At 42.7% G+C, this 20,490-nt stretch overlaps 3 protein-coding genes across 3 annotated transcripts; 1 reads left to right on the top strand and 2 right to left on the bottom strand.

Annotated features, from left to right (window-relative positions):
- Window positions 1–1,892: 1,892 nt before the first annotated feature.
- c17h7orf26 (chromosome 17 C7orf26 homolog) lies at window positions 1,893–5,992 on the bottom strand. Its single transcript, XM_026373573.1, has 8 exons — window positions 5,884–5,992; window positions 5,261–5,461; window positions 4,937–5,158; window positions 4,678–4,843; window positions 4,298–4,575; window positions 3,981–4,218; window positions 2,894–2,933; window positions 1,893–2,317 (listed from the first exon to the last, which is right to left on the bottom strand). The coding sequence occupies exons 2-8, from the start codon at window positions 5,453–5,455 to the stop codon at window positions 2,092–2,094; spliced, it is 1,365 nt and encodes a 454-aa protein (XP_026229358.1). The 5' UTR covers window positions 5,456–5,461; window positions 5,884–5,992; the 3' UTR covers window positions 1,893–2,091.
- A 501-nt stretch (window positions 5,993–6,493) lies between these two features.
- rgs11 (regulator of G protein signaling 11) lies at window positions 6,494–12,358 on the top strand. Its single transcript, XM_033326503.1, has 17 exons — window positions 6,494–6,661; window positions 6,934–7,030; window positions 7,207–7,257; window positions 8,003–8,109; window positions 8,212–8,263; window positions 8,367–8,425; window positions 8,528–8,604; window positions 8,671–8,752; window positions 9,318–9,383; window positions 9,755–9,778; window positions 9,899–9,960; window positions 10,241–10,354; window positions 10,491–10,606; window positions 11,122–11,209; window positions 11,288–11,426; window positions 11,510–11,592; window positions 11,683–12,358. Exons 1-17 carry the CDS (start codon window positions 6,599–6,601, stop codon window positions 11,819–11,821), a joined length of 1,419 nt encoding a protein of 472 aa, XP_033182394.1. The 5' UTR covers window positions 6,494–6,598; the 3' UTR covers window positions 11,822–12,358.
- Window positions 12,359–13,338: 980 nt separating this feature from the next.
- Window positions 13,339–19,882, bottom strand: pgap6 (post-glycosylphosphatidylinositol attachment to proteins 6). Its single transcript, XM_026375202.1, has 13 exons — window positions 19,819–19,882; window positions 19,267–19,450; window positions 18,888–19,089; window positions 18,590–18,717; window positions 18,236–18,501; window positions 17,792–18,138; window positions 17,594–17,690; window positions 17,201–17,315; window positions 16,516–16,658; window positions 16,230–16,408; window positions 15,852–15,998; window positions 15,615–15,731; window positions 13,339–15,487 (listed from the first exon to the last, which is right to left on the bottom strand). Exons 1-13 carry the CDS (start codon window positions 19,880–19,882, stop codon window positions 15,152–15,154), a joined length of 2,325 nt encoding a protein of 774 aa, XP_026230987.1. The 3' UTR covers window positions 13,339–15,151.
- Between the last annotated feature and the right edge of the window lie 608 nt (window positions 19,883–20,490).

Raw genomic sequence — 20,490 nt, forward strand, 5'->3', positions numbered from 1 at the left:
TAATCCCCTCTTTGAGAAAAGCAAATGACAGGGGTCTCACTTCAACCACAGCTGGACTTCTAATCTTTACCCAAAACCCTGGGATCTGAGCTTGTTAATGATACCTCATGTAGTATGGACTCATTGTAAGTGTTCAGTCAGTTACATGATGTCCAAAAGCCAGGTGATGTTTGTGTTCTTTGTCTTCCCCTCCTGATGGTTTGACAGTTTCCGATTGCAATTTTCAAATTGGCGCTCAGTTAAATCTGAAACTGCAGGTGATCAGATCTGCAGGTGTTGCTGTTTATGATAGAGGAAGTGAAAATAGAGCATCCTCTGAACATCCTTATCTATTTCTGTCCACCCGTTAGTTTCTTGAAGCTTAGAACTCACTGTGACATTTAGATGATAAAAGCTCAGGCAAAGCAGTTCAAGCAACGGACGTGGTTGCATTTAAAGTGAGTCGAAATTAAATAAAGAAATTAAGATTGGTACCTCGCAGACCTCTCTGACCCAGACTTGTAAAGTTTTTCCTTTCGTACAGGAAACCAATATTCAGCTGCTGGCACAGAAAGTCCTACACAACCACAACCCACACCTGCAAAGGGGGTTCTGACCAAACCAAATGAAAACCTTTAAAACCAGTGGAAAATCTGCTGTTTTCTTAAACTACGTGCGTGCGTCTGCACAGACAGAACAGCTCTGGCTGGTGTTATGTTTGATGAAAGTGAGACGGTGACACAGGTGCACAGAATCTGAAAACAGCTCAACAGTATGCTTTACAGATGAAAAACTCTTCCACTACGAGGCCGCCTTTTTTCACTTGAATAGTATCTTCGTGTGTCATGTTCCCTCAGCAACAGCAGTGCATCACTTTCCAAGAAAAGATATCCTTATCACCGTCCCACCCATCAGCTCTATAGGGGGAAACCATAGATACTACCATCTACAGATTGTGACAACAGCAAAATCAGCCTTCAACAGACTGTACACCTGGGAGAAACAATGTGATGGCACAGTTCCACGGTGTATTTAAGAAATGATTGTAAGTCACGAGTAGTCAATGTCTTAATTGTAATAAAGCAGCAATATTCGAAGCATCTCAATGTTGTGTCCGTTTATTCATTCTTGGCACACATGCATAAAATAATGAGGAAACAGGGTAAAAAGCAGATGCACACAATTCAGGGATGTCCGCTGGGTTCCCAAAACCCAACTGCCTTTAGTAAATCTCCAATTACAACTTTTGAGCAAACATGTTGACGTAAAAGGGCAGCCATCACAGACCCTGCGTGGAGACGACTAGACTACTATGGATGATGCAATTCGCGCCCTGGATGAGGGCAGCTGGGGTCTTGGGGTTGGGTCAAACAGCTTTTTCGCATTTTCGGCGTGCGGACAAACGATAACACTATCTGTCTCAAAACAGAGACAAACTTATGCACACAAGGTTTGGCGCCACTAGAGTGTCATCTTTGGTTATGTAATCAAACACAGAGTTTAGGACAGATGCGAACAGTCTAACTTTAAATATTTGTGCTTTTAGTGTTTAGCATGGGTCACTGGTGTCCCTGCATTTACAAAAGTCAAATCCAGGACTTTTCTGAATTTCTGAATGATGATCCTGTTTCTCACCAAGTACCAACAAGAGCCACTGCTCCATACAGTCAAAAATAAAATACAGCACATTTCTTGTAGAAGAGTATATATAGTATATACTAGTATATATTTTTTCTATTAAACATATGCAGTTAGAAACACTCGACCCTTCTCGTGCACGTATAAGCAACATTAATCTGATGTCATGTTGGTCTGTGAAAGAATTGAAATAAAATTCTGACACCAAAACCTGTCAGTGTGAAAGCTGATGAACAGTGACCACAAGTGGTTGATAAAAAGAACAGCACTGATAATTAAGTAAAAAAATATTTATTGATCAAACGTTAGTCTTACAGACTTTCTCAGAAGCAAATGTGCTAAAACATAACTCTCATACACACGTTAGTTCATGCGCGACAACAAACCAACGGCAGCGCTCATACTCAACCGCTCACACACACACACACATACACACACACTTCACATCTGCAAATGGGCTGGACATTACTTATTTCAGTGGCTGGGTCGGAAGGGAAACGGCATCCCTGCGATGAAAGGCTGCGCTGGGTACTGAGGGTGTGAGGAGGGGTGTGTGGCATGAGGCGTGTGTGGGGTGTGTGCGGGATGTGTGGGGTGCGAGGCGATAGGGGAATGAGCCGCGTGGGGGCTGAAGGCCAGCGGGGGAGTGTGGATGTTGTTGTAGTAAATCACTGGGCCGGACAGCACCAACTGCAGCAAACTGGATACACAAATACACAAAAAAGAAAAAAAAAGAGTGAGGACAAAGAGGAGATGAAGATTTAAAAAGGAGAAAAAAATAAGATGGAGCACAAAAACGTTAGAAATTGTGTTTATATAATACAACAGTGTTGCACATCACAACAAAAGTCGGAGGGTTGAAGCACATTCATCCATGAAAACTACACTTAGATTGAACAAATGTGAGTGGATCCTCTTTAGCAGTGTTTACTGTAAATATGTTTATGGTTCTAAAACTGATCTGTGTTTGAAATGTACTTAACATTGTAGAGCACACTCATTAAAATAAATAAATAAGTAATAAAAAAAATAAAAAAACAGGGGTAGCCCAGAATGACCACTTATCTCTGCATCAGAAATCAAATGTACTTTCTCCTGTTTTTCCATCAGGTTTGAGTAACATCACATGTTGCTTTGTATGACCTTGAACAGGCATAGTAAAGACTGACTCTTCATATAAGGGTACTGATTAATTAAAAACACTGACATCACACAGCTGCACGTACAAATGACTTATTGTGGTGCAAGTGAGAAACAAACAGTGAGCACTGCTTACTTGTTGTGGGGGAGGCGGGAGCAGATTGTTCTCAGGTCCTCTGTAAAGACAACAGAACACATTTTACGCACAACAACACAGCGTAATGACACAATCCATAGAACAAGCAACCACCAAGAACTTTATGATAATTCTGTAATTCACCAGTTTACAATGAAACATGGCCCTAATGCCAGAAACAACAATTGAATAATTCATTTTTTATACAAAAATGTCATCACAGGTCCAACTGAATTGCAGTCCTGTCTAGTTTGGTTTGGAAATCTGAGGCAGTGCTGCCAGTTGTCACAGTTGAATGCACTGTGAGTAAAAGTTTTACCCAGTGTGAAGCTGGGTCTGGTCTTTTTGAAGGACTGTGGAAATACCTGCAGAATTTGGTGTGAGTGTATTCAGATTTAGAAAACACCACGTACAGCACTGATTTTCTGGTTTATCCCTGAATTGTCAACATGACTCAAATGTAAATTATAAAAGAGTGACACAAGATGGGGTCATTTGTCTGTAACGTTATGGTTGTTTCTGTATTTCTGAAAAGTAAAAATTAAGTTGTGCAAGACAGCAGTCAATAAGCAACAAACTCTGACAGCTTGAAATCTATACTAGGATTATTCAGTTTTTTTTTTCCTGTCTAAGTGTCATCTTGAGCGTCATTGTCTTTAGTAAACATTACAGTAGAAACTGACAAAACAAAGCGAAATAAAGCATGTAAAGTGGGTTGGATTTCAAAATCTACAGTTAAAGCTACAATGTCCAAGTTTATGAAATCATGCTTGCACAAGCATAAGACTAAACACTGCACCTGCCACCCCTCCCTCACCCTGCTTTATTACACTCCACCCAGCCTTTCACCTGCTTAAAATCCTACAAGTGACTTTGACCTTCTCTGACTGGCTAGAAGGTCAGGTCTCGTCTCACAACCTGAAAAGGGATATCTCTGCACTGCTAGCTGTGCTGATTAATGAAGCCACTTACTGAAACTACCAAGATCTAGCAGGAGTACTCTATAAAATGTAACTCTCCGAGTCAGTTCTTTCTACTTTCCCAGCTTCTTTTTCTTTTCCACCCCACCTCCGTACCAAACTCTTACCTCTTGAGCACAGCAGGGCTCCATTAGCCATCGCCACCTGCAAGGCTTGTGCCAGTCGGTCCAGGGCCAGCTGAGACAACACATGTGTATCTGTGGATGATGTGTGTGTGTGTTTGTCTGCCTGGTCTAACAGTCGAGAAAGGTCAGAGGTCAGTGCAGCCAAGGACTCCATCTGAAGCAGCGCCAGGCGACCAAAAAGCCCCTTCTCATTTAGTATGTTTGGCAAAAGCATGAAGACCTAAATGAGGCAGAAGATGGACAATAGCATGGGATGTTGTTCAATGTTCTGCATGTATGTGTAAACTACAAACACATACCTGCAGGACACTTAGGTGGAGAGCAGAGAAGAGAGGCCCCGTTTCCGGCTCGCTCTCACTGCTGCCATTGGTCAACACCAGCTTTTTGTCTCTCCTGTAAGTCAGTGGCGCCTTGACGCACCAGCGTACCAAACCCCCTAGCGGTGTGACATCAAGTGAGCTGAGTGGCTGGCTGCCCGAGAGAGGTGTATTCAGGAAGGTGATAAGGACTAGACGAGGGTCATCTTGGATCCATGACACAATCATCTGGAGAAGTTCTAAAGGAGGGGTGAGCTCCTCTACACAAGTGAAAATGACAAAGCGATTATTGAATGTCCCATTTCCTGGAGGACCCAGATCTCGTTTATTTTTGTACATTTGCGTTAATTCCACCAAAGTACCTGAGGTGAGGTCGTACAGAGTGGTGACAGCAGAGATGAACTGGCAGCAGAAGCGTGGGCTGGCACTGTGGATGTTCTGCAGTGTGGGAACTGAGCCGGGCACCATACTACAGTAGTCATCTACCAGCACCTGTGCCAGGCGCACGCAGTACACACGGTGTGTTCTCTGCATACATACGTCCAAACACAGAGAAGGATGAGTAGTATAGAAGGAATCAATGCACCAAAGCCACACATTTTATCAGACTATGATTCTCACCTGTAACCAGGTGGCAGCACATTCCAAGATGGGAACCCTGCCCACAGCGATTGCCATGGAGACCAGCTTGCCTAACAGTGCCATTCGGCTTTCGTCTGCCTGGTTGCCTTGTAGACTGAAGAGGGCGGAGAACATGAGTTGACGCACCGTGTCACGACTCTGTTCCTGGAAGCAGCTACACATGATCTCCAGCAGCTGGAGCTCCTGGAGAGCACTCATCCTCTGAAAGAACAACAATGCAGCCATCATTTGTTAGCTTTACGGTCTACTATTGTGTTTCTATACTGTATAGTGGTGTACAGGCATTTCAGGTTTATATCTTACCCTGGCTGGGGTATTTCTGTCCTTGGGTGCATGCAGAATGAACTCTTCCACCAGCTCCAGGGTTTTGGAGTCCACCTGAGGAGGCTGCCTACCAGACTGCACCAGGTTACAGATGTAAATGTCCAGATGGTAAAGCAGCTCCTTGGCTGCACTCAGCACATCGCGAGGCAGCAACGACTGACGAATGTCACCCATCACCACCTGAACCAGACAAAATACGATATTATAAATCTGACATTAGAAATGTGTCACACGTTGTTGTTGTTATGTGTCTGGAAAATGCTGAAGACGAAAACAACGATACACACTATGCATCTAACTGTAGTGTAACACAACAATGCACAGATATCCAGCCAGACTTGTCCATACACACAATTTAAACAGATGTACAATAAACACAGTCACTAAATGACTAACTAAAAACTCGCGTGTAAACATTGCACATGATCATATACTGTAGGTACAACTCCACACTTCAATGAGTCGGTCTCTTCCATCCTGCTACTGCTAGGGTTAGCAACGTTAGCTAAAAGCAGTGATTTCCACTGCGCAGCAAATTGTACCCGTCTTTATTATTATCGGGGCCTTATATAAAGAATATATAAATTTAATTAGGATCTTACCTCTGCAAAAAAGCTCTTAATTTACTTAACAAATGTGCCCACAGTGAGACTAATGGATTGTCTCACAACGACAACGCACCCACTTCCGGCTGCTACGGAAGCCTGCGTGGACAAAGTTTGTCATTGACGTTTTCAGTGAAGTCACTGCATGAGCTGTTTCCTAAAAGTCAACAAAACACTGTCCTCAAAAGTTCACCTAGTTTAAATAACTTAGTTTAATGTTTTACGGTGGATATTTAATTTACACCTTCAGTTGTTTATAATTAAACAATTTTTTTTTATTACAGTTGACTTATAAGTAGTTTTTACTGTCAGACAGACAGTAAAAACTATTTTTATTATAAGTTTATTAAGTTTATTATAGTTTTAATAGATTGTTACATAAGGACGCATTCGTTGCAGATATGTGCATTTTTAATGTGCAAGACAAGACGAAACTGTATGCTGAGTGACTTCAAAGTGGTGTCGTAATGTTGTTATTTTTGTGTTAATCCAGATTCCCCGCGAGTGTGTGGAACTCGTCGCAATTTGTCCAATATCTCACAGTCCACATTTTCAGATTTGAGATCACTTATGCACACTGTAATCCTTTATAATCTGCACAGGAGCGCGCCCGCCGGGCACCGGAGCGCTCTCTGCTGCGCGCTCCCGACAGCTCTTCACTTCGCTCATGCACTTGCATCGTCCCGTCAGGGGATAACGAGCACCCCGCAAGATGACAATCAACACTATGGCTAAAGGAGGCTGGAACCGAGAACAAATGGCATGTTTTCGAAAGGTAAAATGACATGCTTCAGTTTGTTTGGGTGTGTTTTCTGTAACGGGACACGTTATACTGCAGATGGGACACAGTTCCGTAAATATGAAATATAATCAAACGCGGAAACAGTTGTGAAAGGGATTTAAGATGTTGAACAGCTTTTCTTAGTTTCTGACTTACACTGTGCATGTGTATTTTGACTGTATTTATTTATTGTGTGGCTCTGCATGTTCACAAGTGTGTGTGTGTGTGTGTGTGTGTGTGTGTGTGTGTGTACCTTCACTTTACAGATGGAAAAAGTGATTGTGTCCATGCAGGACCCTGACATGGGCATGAAGATGAGAAACCAGAGGCTCCTTATCACTGTCATTCCACACGCCATGACAGGTGCGTGTGTGTGTGTCAGTGTGCATTAGCATCTGTGTGGATGGGGCACATTGCTGCTTGTGTTTTTTTTTTTTTTTTCCCACTGGTCATTCATAATGCAGCAGTGGATTTTGGAGAATACTGTGTGCCTTGCTGAGTTTGACCTCCTTTTTTTTGTGTTCTCTGTTTTTGCGCAGGCCGGGATGTAATTGACTGGTTGATCCAGAAAAATAATATCTGTGAGGAGGGTAAGACGCAGCTGAAGGATTTTCAACAGCGTCCTGTGATTCTCTGGCTTGATCCTCGCCGACTTGTTGTGTGTGTCGGAACTAATGTGTTGCCAGGATATGGTGTTTTCTCTCAAGCTGCCGTGGTGGTGGTGTGTGTCTACTGTGGGGGTTGCTCTTTCCAGTAAACAGGAATAGGGGAGCCTCAGAGGATCCGAGTTTGATTAACCCACTCGATGATCTGGGTTTGATTAACGTCCCTGTGGAGGTTTTCACCACAGGAGACTTTATCATACCTGAACTAAATTAGAGGCTGGAAAAGAAAGTAGCCCACTGGTCCCTCGTGCCTCAGAGCAGACTAAAGAAGGAAAGAGTTGAGTCAGACATCAAGCGAGGGAGCTGATTAAAATGCACTGCACAGCTTTTTTTGGTTGCTGTCAGTAATAAAAGAAGGGCTCTTCAATAAATGAGCAGAGGTTGAAGATTGATGAAGCATCCTAGCACGGGAACAAAGCCTTCATTTGCGAGAAACTGCTGACAGAGCGTCTGTGTTTGATGCTTTTTTTTTTTTGTGAACAGTTAATTTTATTTGTTTTAGAGAAATTCTGTATTCTGGCATATTATTATTGTCATTCACCACAAATAATTTCATGAACAAACCTGAGAGCTCACTTTTGCCTTGAATAAGTGTAGTAAGCTTGAATAAAACCACTCTAAGTTTATAGCCCTGACAATTATCTAAAGACTTTACTTCCCGGTTTAACAGAAGCGATGCACCTTGGAGGTATGCTGGTGAGATACGGCTATATTTACCCACTTAAGGAGCCAAGATCACTTGTGTTAAGGCCTGACGAGTCGCCCTACCGCTTCCAGGTCAGATGAGCATCCTTGATGTATTAGAATAAAGCATTCTGTCTTTCTTTAAGACCCATCAATCTGTCAGAAATTAAAACAGATATCACTTCTTTTTCTCAGACCCCTTATTTCTGGACTAGTACCCGGTGGCCTGCTTCAGAGCTGGACTATGGTAAGACAAAAATAACGTGAAGGCTGATCACACCATGTAAGACAGCTGACAAATCAGTTTTTCTTTGAATGCTATTTTTGTTTTCCTTTTTATATCTCACCAGCTATCTACTTGGCTAAAAAGAACATAAGAAAACAAGGAGAGCTGATGGAATATGAAAAGGTGAGGAGAATGTGTGTGTGTGTGTGTGTATTATGAATTATGAAATCACGAGTGTGTGTTAACAGGCCTTTGCCATTATTCCTCTGCCTTCCTTCTTTTTAGGAGAGATACAGTCTGTTGCACAAGCGGATCAACCACACCTGGGACTTTGTGGTGATGCAAGCCAGGGAGCAGCTCAGGTAGTCTCAGATAAACACACACATGCGCACACACACACACAAACTTACAGTGTGATTTATGTTTAGAGCGTCCAAACAGAGGAGAAAGGCTGACCGCATTGTTCTAGAATGTCAGGAGCAGGCCTACTGGCTCATCAACAGACCCCCGGTACGTTACGTCGCTGTTATAATACTGCTCTACTCTATAGTACTATACTACTATCCTGTGCTGTGTTGTTCTATAATACACTATATATACTGTACTGTAATCTATTGTGCTATTATACGTGCTATTCTACCTCCTACATGAAATATTCAACCTGGCAAAAGCCTGAGCTGTCAACAGGGGCAACTAAAAGAGAGAGAGAGAAAATGATCACGTTCTACTTTATGTGTCACCTAAACACCGCAGCAGTCCATTTGATTCTTAGGTGGAGACATTGATTGGGGATTCAGAAAAGGAAGGAGGAAAAGTGACGACAGGAATTGCAGAGCAGTCCCGCAGGGAAGAGGAGAGGGCGAAGCGTAGGAAGAGGGTTTGGAGGAAGCACTCATCTTGTCTTGCCCTTATGAATTAGGGACGAGGGCATGGAGAAAAATAAAGAAAAGTCAGAGCTAGCGGAGTGGAAAGCTCAAGGAAGGATAAGTGGTAGCTCATGTGATGCTCATTCTCATCAGACACACACGCACACACATGCACACAGACAGTAAGCATGCGTGTGCGTATTTTTCAGCCTGGGGCACATGATGTGTTGGACATGGGTCTGGAGAGACCGAATAACAGCTCAGGAGTTACGCTGGTCAGTGACATCAACACATTTCTATACCTCCTGCTTTACACTCCCTGCTCGATCAAATCCAGTGTGATAACACGTCTGCTGTCTATCCCTTGTCTACTTGTTTTATTGCTTTCCATCTTACTTGGTGTTGGAATTGTTTCAAAGTAAGTGACCTAGAGATCCCACTGCCCTATGCTATAGATAATGATAGTATATTGCAATTACCTTTCTCATTTGTTCAAATATAGGAAAGTTTAATATTTAAAGCTTTTGTTAATATAGATAAACGCATATGGACACAGGGAAACTGCTTTCTACTGATGTGACTGCATGAATGTGCAGTATAATTCAGTGAGTCTGTAATGACGCCGCGTTTCTCTTCACAGAACTAGAACAGCGACTACTACAAAAAAGAGGTGAGCATCGTAGCATGTATAATTAATAAACCTTCACTTTAAGTACATCGAGCACATGTAGTTCACTTTGTGTGTGTGTGTGTTCATTTGCACGTGTGCTCCTTCTGTCTTTGGGAACAGATCGAAACGTGCAGAAAAGCCCTCGGACGAAACCGCGTAAAGTCGTCCATCTGCCTAGAAGGGTGCGTGTCACTTCCATGTCCACGAACATGCAGACACACACACACACACACACACACGTGCACGCAGGCGTGCGGGTACGAGGGAGGTTTAACGGGCATGACATTCCCTGAACCAAACTCTTCATCTCGTCTTGCACGCACACATAAGGCTTAGTGCTCCCACTATAAGAGCCACTAATGGATGTTTCCAGAGGCAAGTTGGAATTAGTGGCCATTAACTCTTATGATCTGGAGCACTAATACAATAATACTGTGTGTGTGTGTGTGTGTGTGTGTGCAGTTTTGTGAAGTACAGTGAGCAGTACCAGAACCATGATCCCATTATGCAAGGCTGCCTTCCCAGTAACCCCTGGATCTCTGATGACACTGCACACTGGACTATGAATGCACAAATGTGAGAGAATATACTTCATGTAGTTGAGCCGCTTTCCATTTACGAACATATTAATTGATATTTCAGTCGAACAATAACACTGTACTTTGTATTGTGTGTCCTGTCGGGGTTGTTTTGTGTGAATGTCTGTGAACAGTGTGGCTGTGCCGACACGTCTCCGCGTGGAGCGTTGGAGCTTCAGCTTCATGGAGCTTCTCAGTGACCCCATGGGGAGGCAGGAGTTTATGACCTACCTGGAAAAAGAGTTCAGTGGTAAAGAAAAGAACAGTGGGATTATATTCAAAATGCATTTAATAATTCACACATACAGTGACATAGTATTCCACAGCATTGTCCTACCTTTAACCTGTATTTCTTCATTAGTTATTATTAACAGGCTTCACACCTATGTGATATAACTGAACATAACACAGTTGTTAGTGTTAATGACTTTATTTCTTTCTGTTATGAGCATTCAGGATTTTTCATTATCTTCCCTAATCACATTTTCCAGTCCCAGTGGTGAGAGGTGGAAGGACTGAGGTAGTGGAAACCAAGATTAATTTCCTAACCATGGTTAGTTGAGACGATGGAAAGAGTGAATTGTAGGTAGAGAGGAGAGAGGTACATTATGTCCAAGACAGCTCTCAAGAGGGGGACAATAAGCAGGAGGGGGGGTTTGTTCATCCTTGTAGAGATAATGCATGAAATGGTTTAAAAAGCTTCTCATTGTGTTGTCACTTTTCTTTCTTGCTCCGTCGTTTCCCTGTCTGCCTCTGTGCCCTCAGCGGAGAACCTGTGTTTCTGGCAGGCCTGTGAGGACATCAGGCACGGAGAAAATTCCAAGATAGTAGAGAAAGTGGACGAGGTCTACAAGTAAGTACACAGACACGCAAGCAAGCAAACGTGCACTTTTCTATGCGCCATCGACTGTTTCCTTTGTGTGCGATTCAGATCTTTTCTGGCTCCCGGAGCTGCCCGCTGGGTCAACATCGACAGCAAGACCATGGATAAGACATTAGAGGGGATCAAACACCCACATCATTTTGTCATGGATGATGCGCAAATGCACATCTACTTCCTTATGAAAAAGGTCAGACCCACATCTCACGTTACACTCATGCAGAATCTCATCTTCGTTTCAGCTCTTAAAGTGTCGTATATGTGTGTATGTAGGACTCCTACCCAAGATATCTTAAGTCTGACCTCTACAAGAACTTGCTGGCCAAAGCTATTGTTCCTCAGGAAACTAAGAAAAGGTGACAGTTATATTCAATACAACTTCATCATCATTTTACTCATCTTTCATTCCCTTTAATCCTTTTATTTCTTCTTCCCATTCCTGCTAGTGTGTTCCCCTTCATGAGACGCCAGCGGCACTCTAGCCCCTCGCCAGCTCAGGCCGGCGCCCAGGCACCGGAAGAAGAGGGACGTGCCAAGCAGCCCGGGCAAGCAGGTACCAACTCCGCAGCCGGCTCCCATGTCTGATGCTGGGGCCAAAAAACATACATGTCAGACGCAGTCGCCTCCGTCTCCACAGCATTGTCTCTGTTGGTCACCATAGCAACCGCCCAAGGAGTTCTCCTCTGCGTTCTGTCAAACCGAGTTCTTCTGCCAGAGCTTTTTGTTTCCACTGCTGCAACATTACCAGAGCTAGGATTTCACCGTAGCTTCATGCATATGTCTGTAGCATTACATCTTACTCCCAGAGCATGATCGGAGCCAGACCCAGAGCATTTTATTGCTACTGTTACTGCCGTGACTGCAGCATATTCATCCTGCATCCACATCCCATCTCGGACCAAAGACCTAGTAGTTCTTCTTCCTGCCTCAGTCCATCGGTCTGTCATAAATAGGTTTAGATAAAGGGGTTGCACACAGAGAACAGATATGTAAAATATATATACAGTCAGAAACTTGCCTTGGCATGTCTGTCATTATCGTACTGCTTGTTTTGTTCATCCCATGCTGGAGTTCATTTTGCTTGAGCTTGTTTTCATCCCAATAAAATGTCACGGCAACAGGTGTATGTGTTCAGTGTGTTGTGCTCTGCATGCTGTGGAAAACTGTGAGTATGTGTGGAACGCTGATTAGCCTTTTATTTTCAGTACAGATCAGTAGTTTAACCCATATAATGCCGTCTTAAGCGTTATATTCAGCAGTCATTTGGAGACAAATACAAAACAGACTGGCCTGCTGCCCAATTTCTACTCTGCTACTTTGTCTGAACTTATTATTCTAACAACCTTTCATTGTTTACTTCCCTCTTTTCTTCTCTTCACTGGTTCTATTGGAGCTGCAGTTTCTTCCACTGGACTGTCTCCCTCTGCTGGCTTCAGTATGCCGTTCAACCAAATAGTGAGAGCTCAAATAGCATTTGAGGCAGAAGCTGCACAGATGAAAGGATCCAATGTTTCTAAAGTACAAAATATATTAGAGTTAAATATGTACAGAAGAATGTTCCAGCAAATTAAAACCCGGCCTGGAAGGTCTAAGGCTGTTGATACTGATGAACTGCATTATGGGAATTGTAGGATCCAGTGTTTTTGAAGCCCATACTAAGGTTTAAAGGTCAGGATATCTCAGCCTCTGCTATTTTGATGTTTACAATCCCTTTTTCAATCTGCCCACCAAAGACATGTTTAAGTCTACTCACATGCCAACCGCAGCACAACAATGAACAGTTAGGGGTGATGTGTAATATGTAGCACTTCAGGCGTTGCAGAACCTGGGAGCCCAATCAAATTTACTAATGGATGTAAGCTACATACGGGTGCACAAGCAAATACACGCAAAAAAACATACACACAGAGTGAAATGTGTGTTTAAACGGAAGCACTCTCTTCGCTTGTGAGGATTAGGATAATCTGCTTCTCTCTACTCCCTAATCCACTCTCAGTGCATGCGAGTCTGTCTGAGGAAAGACAAACAGTGTGAAACTATGTCCACATTAAAAAAAAAAAAAAAAGACAAAGAGAATCACTAAACAAGCAAAACCTAAAACATTTCTCTTTGTCTGACATATTTATTTTTGGTAGAGTAAATGCTGTTTAGGTTTTTACCGGACAGACAGTAATCGCCCAATACAAGGAAGCGGAATCATATTTAACAGTGAACATTACATTTCTTCACCCTCACACACAATGAAAGTATCCTATAGTGGTAAGATGACTTTTTGTGCCCCGATCATTTACACTTACGGACATAACACAAAATAACGTGTCAAGAATTTGTTCAAGTTCAACCTGCGCTGAATCACAATAAGAATTTCATCACACCGAAATAAAACAAAGATTGAAATGCTTTACAGGTGCAGGCGACAGACATACACATAAGGTGCACTCATTCCCAAAACCAGAAGAGGCACTGGACACAGTACTGTGAATATACATTCATAATGGGCCCACTAACACACATATGGGCGATGCACATTACATAGTGGTATCAGCTTTGTAGTTATAAAAGTGCTACAACAGGTACATTTGTAGAGTGGGAAAGGCAAAAGTGAAGGTGACAAACACAACAGATGACGGACAAGACAAGATAGGGGACAGTTTCAACACAAGCTCCCGCTGTGTACAGACACAGAGCTGTTTAAAGGAATGAGGAGGCACCCTGTATCCCAAAGCAATGCACCTAAAGCCAACTGTTTGCACGGTTCATATGTAGAATCACATGATTTGCTTTGGCATCAGCTGGTAGTGCTAGGGAGCGTTTGTCAAAGTGCCTTGTCTATGGGGAAAAATGAAAATGCAGGAGGGTTCATGATGAGGAGTGTTAACAGCTATAAATATAGATTTTTATACTCTATAGAGTGATAGAGTGAATATAAAGTTTTAAAAGAGTTCCACAAAGTGCCATTTGTTACACAGTACTGTGAAAAAGTCTTTGGCCAACGTTGGATTTGTTGTTTTGGCAATTCATTGTGTTATCACCATATTTATATTTATTTCTTAGTCTCTATTAAAATACAACCAGAAACTATAAACACTGTATTAAAAAACAGTATTAGTATTACAGTTATAGTTTAAAAAAAAAAAAAAAAACAGCTTCTGTAGGCTAAGAAGACAAAGAGTGACCTCTGGAGAGGAATATGGGGAGTTCTCGGAATGTCTTTTTTATGATACCAGCGAGGACCTGGATCAGCATCTCGCCCCTTCATCTGGATGCCGAGTTGATTGTTCCATAGTGTGAGGAAGTTTGATCAGGAATGGTCTTTGTGGAAGGAGAGAAGCCACGAAACCACTTTCTACTTCAGGTATGAAGGTATAAAGCGGTTTCGTGTAGCAGTTCTAATGTCAGCACATGAGAAATAAATTAATATATATAGTCAAGACTTTTGCACAGTACTGTATTTTTTTTTTCAACATTCATTTCCTAGCCAAGTAAAGTAAAGTACAATATGTACAAACTCCCGGTCATGAGGTCACAGGTCAGGTGGTCTGTTACCTGAAGGTTTTGATGTTTAGATTTTAGCTGCTTCACTGGACCACCTTGGAGGTTTCAGCAGGTTCCATTTGGGTTACATGTTGTGTTTGTGTGCGTTTCAGGGTGTCTGCAGGTTTGCTTGTTTTGTTTTTTTCTTATGTTTTTGTGATAATTTAACATTTTGAAGACAGTTCACAGTTATTTAATTTTAAAAATGCCCTATTCAACATATTAGCAAATGAAGAGCGGGACGTTTAACGGCATTATTTAATTCTAACACATGCAGACACCCTGTTCTTGTGTACAGAAGGTATTTTTTTACCCTCTGTGAATGTTTGTTGAACTCTAACAGCGAATACCCTTTACTTCCTTACAACATATCTTGTCCCACTACGTGACAGTGTAAAGTTCATCCTTGCCGCTCTGGCAGAGAGTGTACCCACAAACCCGGGGTCTCCAGCTCCAGCTCCAGCTCCAGCTCCAGCTCCAGCCCCTGCTCCAACCCAGCGCCTCCCTGTTCTTCTCTTTTGGTGGCAGCATGAACACCACGCATGTGGCCACCAGGATGTGCCATAGCGAGTGTGTGTAATAGTAGTTGTCCTCTGTTTCAGCAAAAATGTACAAGCAAACCCCAATGAGTGCACAGACAGCCCCGGGGACCAGGTAGAAGACCCAGCGTTTCCAAGAAGGCGGGTAGCAATGTCGCTGCCGTGCCCCACGATAGACCTGTAAAAAAAAAAAAAAAGGGATTCAGAAAAACTCAGCCACAGCAAGATCATAGTAAAAAAAACAACACTTTGTCTACAGAAATCAGCAACAGATTCTTAACAGAACCCTCTTAGTGGCACCTTACCCATGCTGTGACCATGAACAGCAGTGCACAGAGGATGGGGCCTAGCAGGTTCCACAGGCCTTTGCGGTCCAGTTGCATCGACATGGCTATGAGCAAAGCCCCGAGCATAAACAGAGTCTATAGAAACATGCACACACACAAACAAGCACACAAAGTAGTAAGAAAAAGGTGATACTGAACAGATCACAGTAAAATGTGATGAGAGTATCATAAAAAAGCCACAAGTCTGTGTCTTACATATTTGAATGTGTCCATGATTCGAGCCATGCACAGGATGGTGACCCAGAAGGAACAGACTGACCCAAGGAAGTCGCAGTACTGCAAGGTATCGTAGTCCATAATACACAATACAGCTGCACCTGGCTGGTCACACGCATGGTAGAACTGCAAATAACAAAATGTACAAGGAAAGAGTGGGATCACTCTGAATTCTCCAAAATTTAACACACCACTCTGACTGTGAGTAAATGGAGCTCTTCCTGCCTGTGTGCTCTGCTTCCTAACATACACAGGCTGGTTTTCATGGTGACTAATGTGCTAAATGTAAAACAGTTCATTATTATTATTTGGTCCCATGGCCATGGTCATACGTGCGTGTTTGAGAGCGTGAGTTACCGTGGAGAAGAACATTGTGAAGAGGTAGACCGACGCCTCGGTGATGTAGCAGCGACTGATGGCCACTACGATGGCGGGCAAGAAGGACAGGTTACTGATTGTGAGCAGCAGAGTTGCAGTCAGCTGATGACTATATGACTGAGCAGTAGAATTATCAGTGCAGCCCCAACCACTCCACCCTGCAGACACAAAGAGTGAAAGCAAACACACAGTATTACATCAATGAATACAGTGGCGACCCATTTTAGACAGATAACTAGGTAATTAGTGTGTGCTTGTGTCGTACCAGCCTTGCAGACACAGGCAGCGTACAGGTAGCTGTAGGATCTCAGTAGTCTACATTCACCGTATGTACCACAGTCCTCTATACAGGCGCTGATGAACACCTCTGGGACCACAGACACCACTGATACATTACCACAGTCACTGCTGCAGAGGCAATACAGAAAAAAACAAAACAAAACAAATAAATTGTGTCAAATTCTAGTTTGCAATACATATACACATGCAACACACACACACACACACACACACATATATATATATTGTATATGTATTAATTGTTTGTACATATAATATAAACTATATATTATAGACTATATATTCTATAATTCAGGGAAAGTTCTTAGAGTGAGTCTCACTTTAGGGTGACCTTGTTCTATAAGTGATGCACTTCTTTGCGTAATGCTCTCTCCTTTCATCTAGCCACTCTATGTTCTTCCCTACTTTCCTATCTGCAGCCTCTGTCCTGCACATGTACTCTGGTAAAAATTCAATAAGAGAGATCTCTGTTCTCCAGGAGAAATCTACCAGGGGAAATCAGGGTTCTCTAATCCTAGGTATATATTTGTGAATATCAGAAACATCTATTGACGGAGGACATGCAGAGGCAAAGAGTCAGAGGTGCAGAAATGATTTAGAAACAGAACTCATTTGCAAATGTACAGATGCAATATGCTTATATGTTTTACCTGTTGCATGTGAGCTGCAGGGTGAGGTACCATGTTGCTGACTGAGGGAAAGGCAGCCTGACCACAGCTTTAGGAACACTGGCATTTACATGGAGACTATATCCTCCAAACAAAGCTGCAGATAAACACACACAGTGAGAATTTGCACTTTTTTTTTTTATAAAGCAAAGACAGGTCTCCTGCTTAGGTACATACTTTGAACTAGAAGAATCTGATCAATATTCATGTAACAGACCTAACGCATAAAATGTTTAGATTTCTAAATCTGAATACTATATAATTCAGAATTTCAATAATTCAATTTTTATTTCACATATTACTGTTAATTCAGCCGTAATCTCCAGATGATCAAGCATAATTAAATATGAGGAAATCCTTAGAGGTCTGTGCTACCTGTGTGACAGGATTGAGAGTGGTTGAGGTTGAGGACTGGGGCCCAGGGAGACAGACAGGCCACCACATTGCTGCTGTTCCCCAGGGTTACATTAGTCTACAATCACAAACACACATCAAAGTTAAACAGCATGGATCATCAAGTCTGTGCGTCTAGACTCTAGGTGTTTAAGTGTATACTTATTGTGTGCTACTCACAGTGTTGAGTGAGAGCTGCAGGTTGAGTGTACCACCAGTGGCTTGTGTGTGCAGGGGGTAGCTGAGGAGTGTAGGGTGTGTATTTGTAACGCTGACATTGGTTCTGTTAACCGGCGTGAATCTGAGTGACAGAACATCCACCTCCTCATAAAGCACAGGGATGCTCCACACACACGCTGACGGCAGCAATGGCATTAGCACCGATGCAGATCTGTTGCTAAGGGTGAGTGTGTCGGTAACCACAGAGCTGTTCGCTGCTGATGTTAGGTTGGTAAGGCTGTTGTTGCCGCGGAGGCTGTTGATGTCATCATCTGCTTTAAGGCCTACACTTGTTGGCTTGCATCCCACTGAAGGTGCACACACAAATGCAGAATGGGAAAATGTTTAGTGAATCGGAACAGAAATTGTGAATCTTAAATTTAAGTTATATGTTTCTGTGTTCACCTGTGTAGTTGGAGACGATACTAAAGGTTACAGTACGGTTTTCTTGGCTGCTCTCAACAGCTACTAGTAACCAGGTGTTCCAAGGTGGGTTAGAGAGAGTTACAGAGCAGTTAGTTCCTGAGCAGTTCGCTGTCACTGGGCCCTGCTGTAGAGAGACGGAGCCGAGCCTGAGGACCAGCGAACAGTTTCCACTTTCTGCTCCTTTTCCAGATGAACAGTCAGTCACAAATACAGAGAGGATAGAGGCAAACTCTGGAACATACAACCTAACACAGAAACAAATACGTTGGCACAGCGAAAACCACCACATGTAATTGAAATACATACATGCATGCATAGAGGAACATTGTTTACTTAAGGCGTGCAGGTCTGTCGGGGGCGGCAGTCTGTGGGAGAATTGAGCCCTGCTGTAAAATGGGGCTGTCCACTGCTCTCCTAATTGACAGCTGAGGCTGGAAGAAGAAGGAGCATGATGGAAAGCCCTAACAGATAAAAGGAAGACAAAAAAAAGAAGATGTATTGGTGCATGGATGTTTTTCATCAACGTTTGCATTGCACCTTTCATACAGATGAGAGCGGATCGAAGTGTGAGGAACAGTTATGAGTCAGGAGAAGCACAAATCAAAACAGATACAAAGCAGATCTACAATACCTTCTGCTCTATGCGCCCATCATCTTCAGGCAAGTGTGCAGCGATGTACCAGTCACCGGGAGCAGGGTTGGGGAGGTTAAAGGTCGTGGAGCTGTGTGCGGTTACCGGCACCGTCAGAGACAGGCCGGGGTTCCACAGCGTCGCATTGGGGAACACCAAACCTTTTGGGTTTATAACTGGAGGGGCACCCCATCGAACATGTCTGCAAAAGAGAGATGAGACGTAAGAGAAACAGGGAAGTGAAGAAAGCTACAAAAAAAGTCACACAAAGTTGTGAAGAGAGAAAAAGAAAGTCTGATCTGCCCATCACCACAGAAATAGACTTTAAAAACAATGAGCTGAATGCTGGTATGATGAAGAAATGTATGATTCCTTTTACATGGTGACGTTGTGCTCTCCACAGTTGAAGGTGTGGCCCGTGGTAACAGAGAACAGCCAGCGGGCGATGGCGGTGTCCTGTGGTATGTGAAACCTCTGCAGCCTCACGTTGCCATACCAAGCATACTTAGACAACTTCTGAGCAGGTTTGGACGAGAGCTCTGACACGAACGTCACCTGTCCATCTGCGGGGCACAATGATTTCACCGCGTGAAAATGCAACAGTGGCACTTCAGATTCACATTTGCACGATTTCCTCCAAATCCCTTGTGGTCACATAATAATTCCATGAAGTGCAGTGAAGTTAGTGTCATATAACATATCGTAATGAAGAATAGTATAACCTTCACGCATGATAGGTTTTTTTTACAAGAGGCTGACAGAGGATGCATCCTTAATAATCTAATTTAAATATAAACGTAGCGTCTAGTGTGGGATCATTTTACTGTGCAGTTATATTGTACGTTTCTCTGGTATCCAGGTAACTTCAACCATGTTAGCAAACATGCTAACATTTATCTCCGACTTTGTGGCTTCAGGTAGAAACCCTTACCATCTCCTAATGTCCAAGCCGTCAGGGCAACGAAAAGCAGACCGCGTAGAAAACAAACGTCCATGCTTTCTTTCCGACTAACTTAAGTGTTACATCGTGTTTTCGGCACTAAAGTTGGGATAATCTGTCGTTGCTGATCACTCTGCACAAAACTTCCTGATTTCCGTGTAAATACGCTACGTCACTAAGGACCACAGGCGCTACATTTACGGCCTGTCGGAAATGTGAGAACACACCAGAATAACGAGTCGATATAGAGCCGTGTGTAAGAGAGATAATGCACATAGCATTAAACCCACATAAACAACAATATCTCGACAAAATGCTATACTTACACATTGATTTTGTAGTACACATTTTAGGTAACGAACAATGCGTGTGTTGAGAACTTGAAAATACAAGTCTTAGAGAAGGCAACGCTGGCCCAGAGCAACATGTAATAACTGACATGAGTAGGATTTATTTTACCATCCTTCATATCCCAAATAAAATAAAATAAAAACAAATAAAAATTAATAGTGATGTTCTGTATGTTATTGTTAACAACCTTTTATCAAGTCTTTCTCAACAAATATTTATTCATGCTTAAGTGACACTTACTAAAAACTACGGGACCCAGTGTTTTCAGAAAGTACTTTTTAATAATTCTACAGACATATTTCTGAGCCACTT

This window comes from Anabas testudineus, chromosome 17 (assembly GCF_900324465.2).
Source record: "Anabas testudineus chromosome 17, fAnaTes1.2, whole genome shotgun sequence".
In the NCBI taxonomy this organism is placed as follows: Eukaryota; Metazoa; Chordata; class Actinopteri; order Anabantiformes; family Anabantidae; genus Anabas; species Anabas testudineus.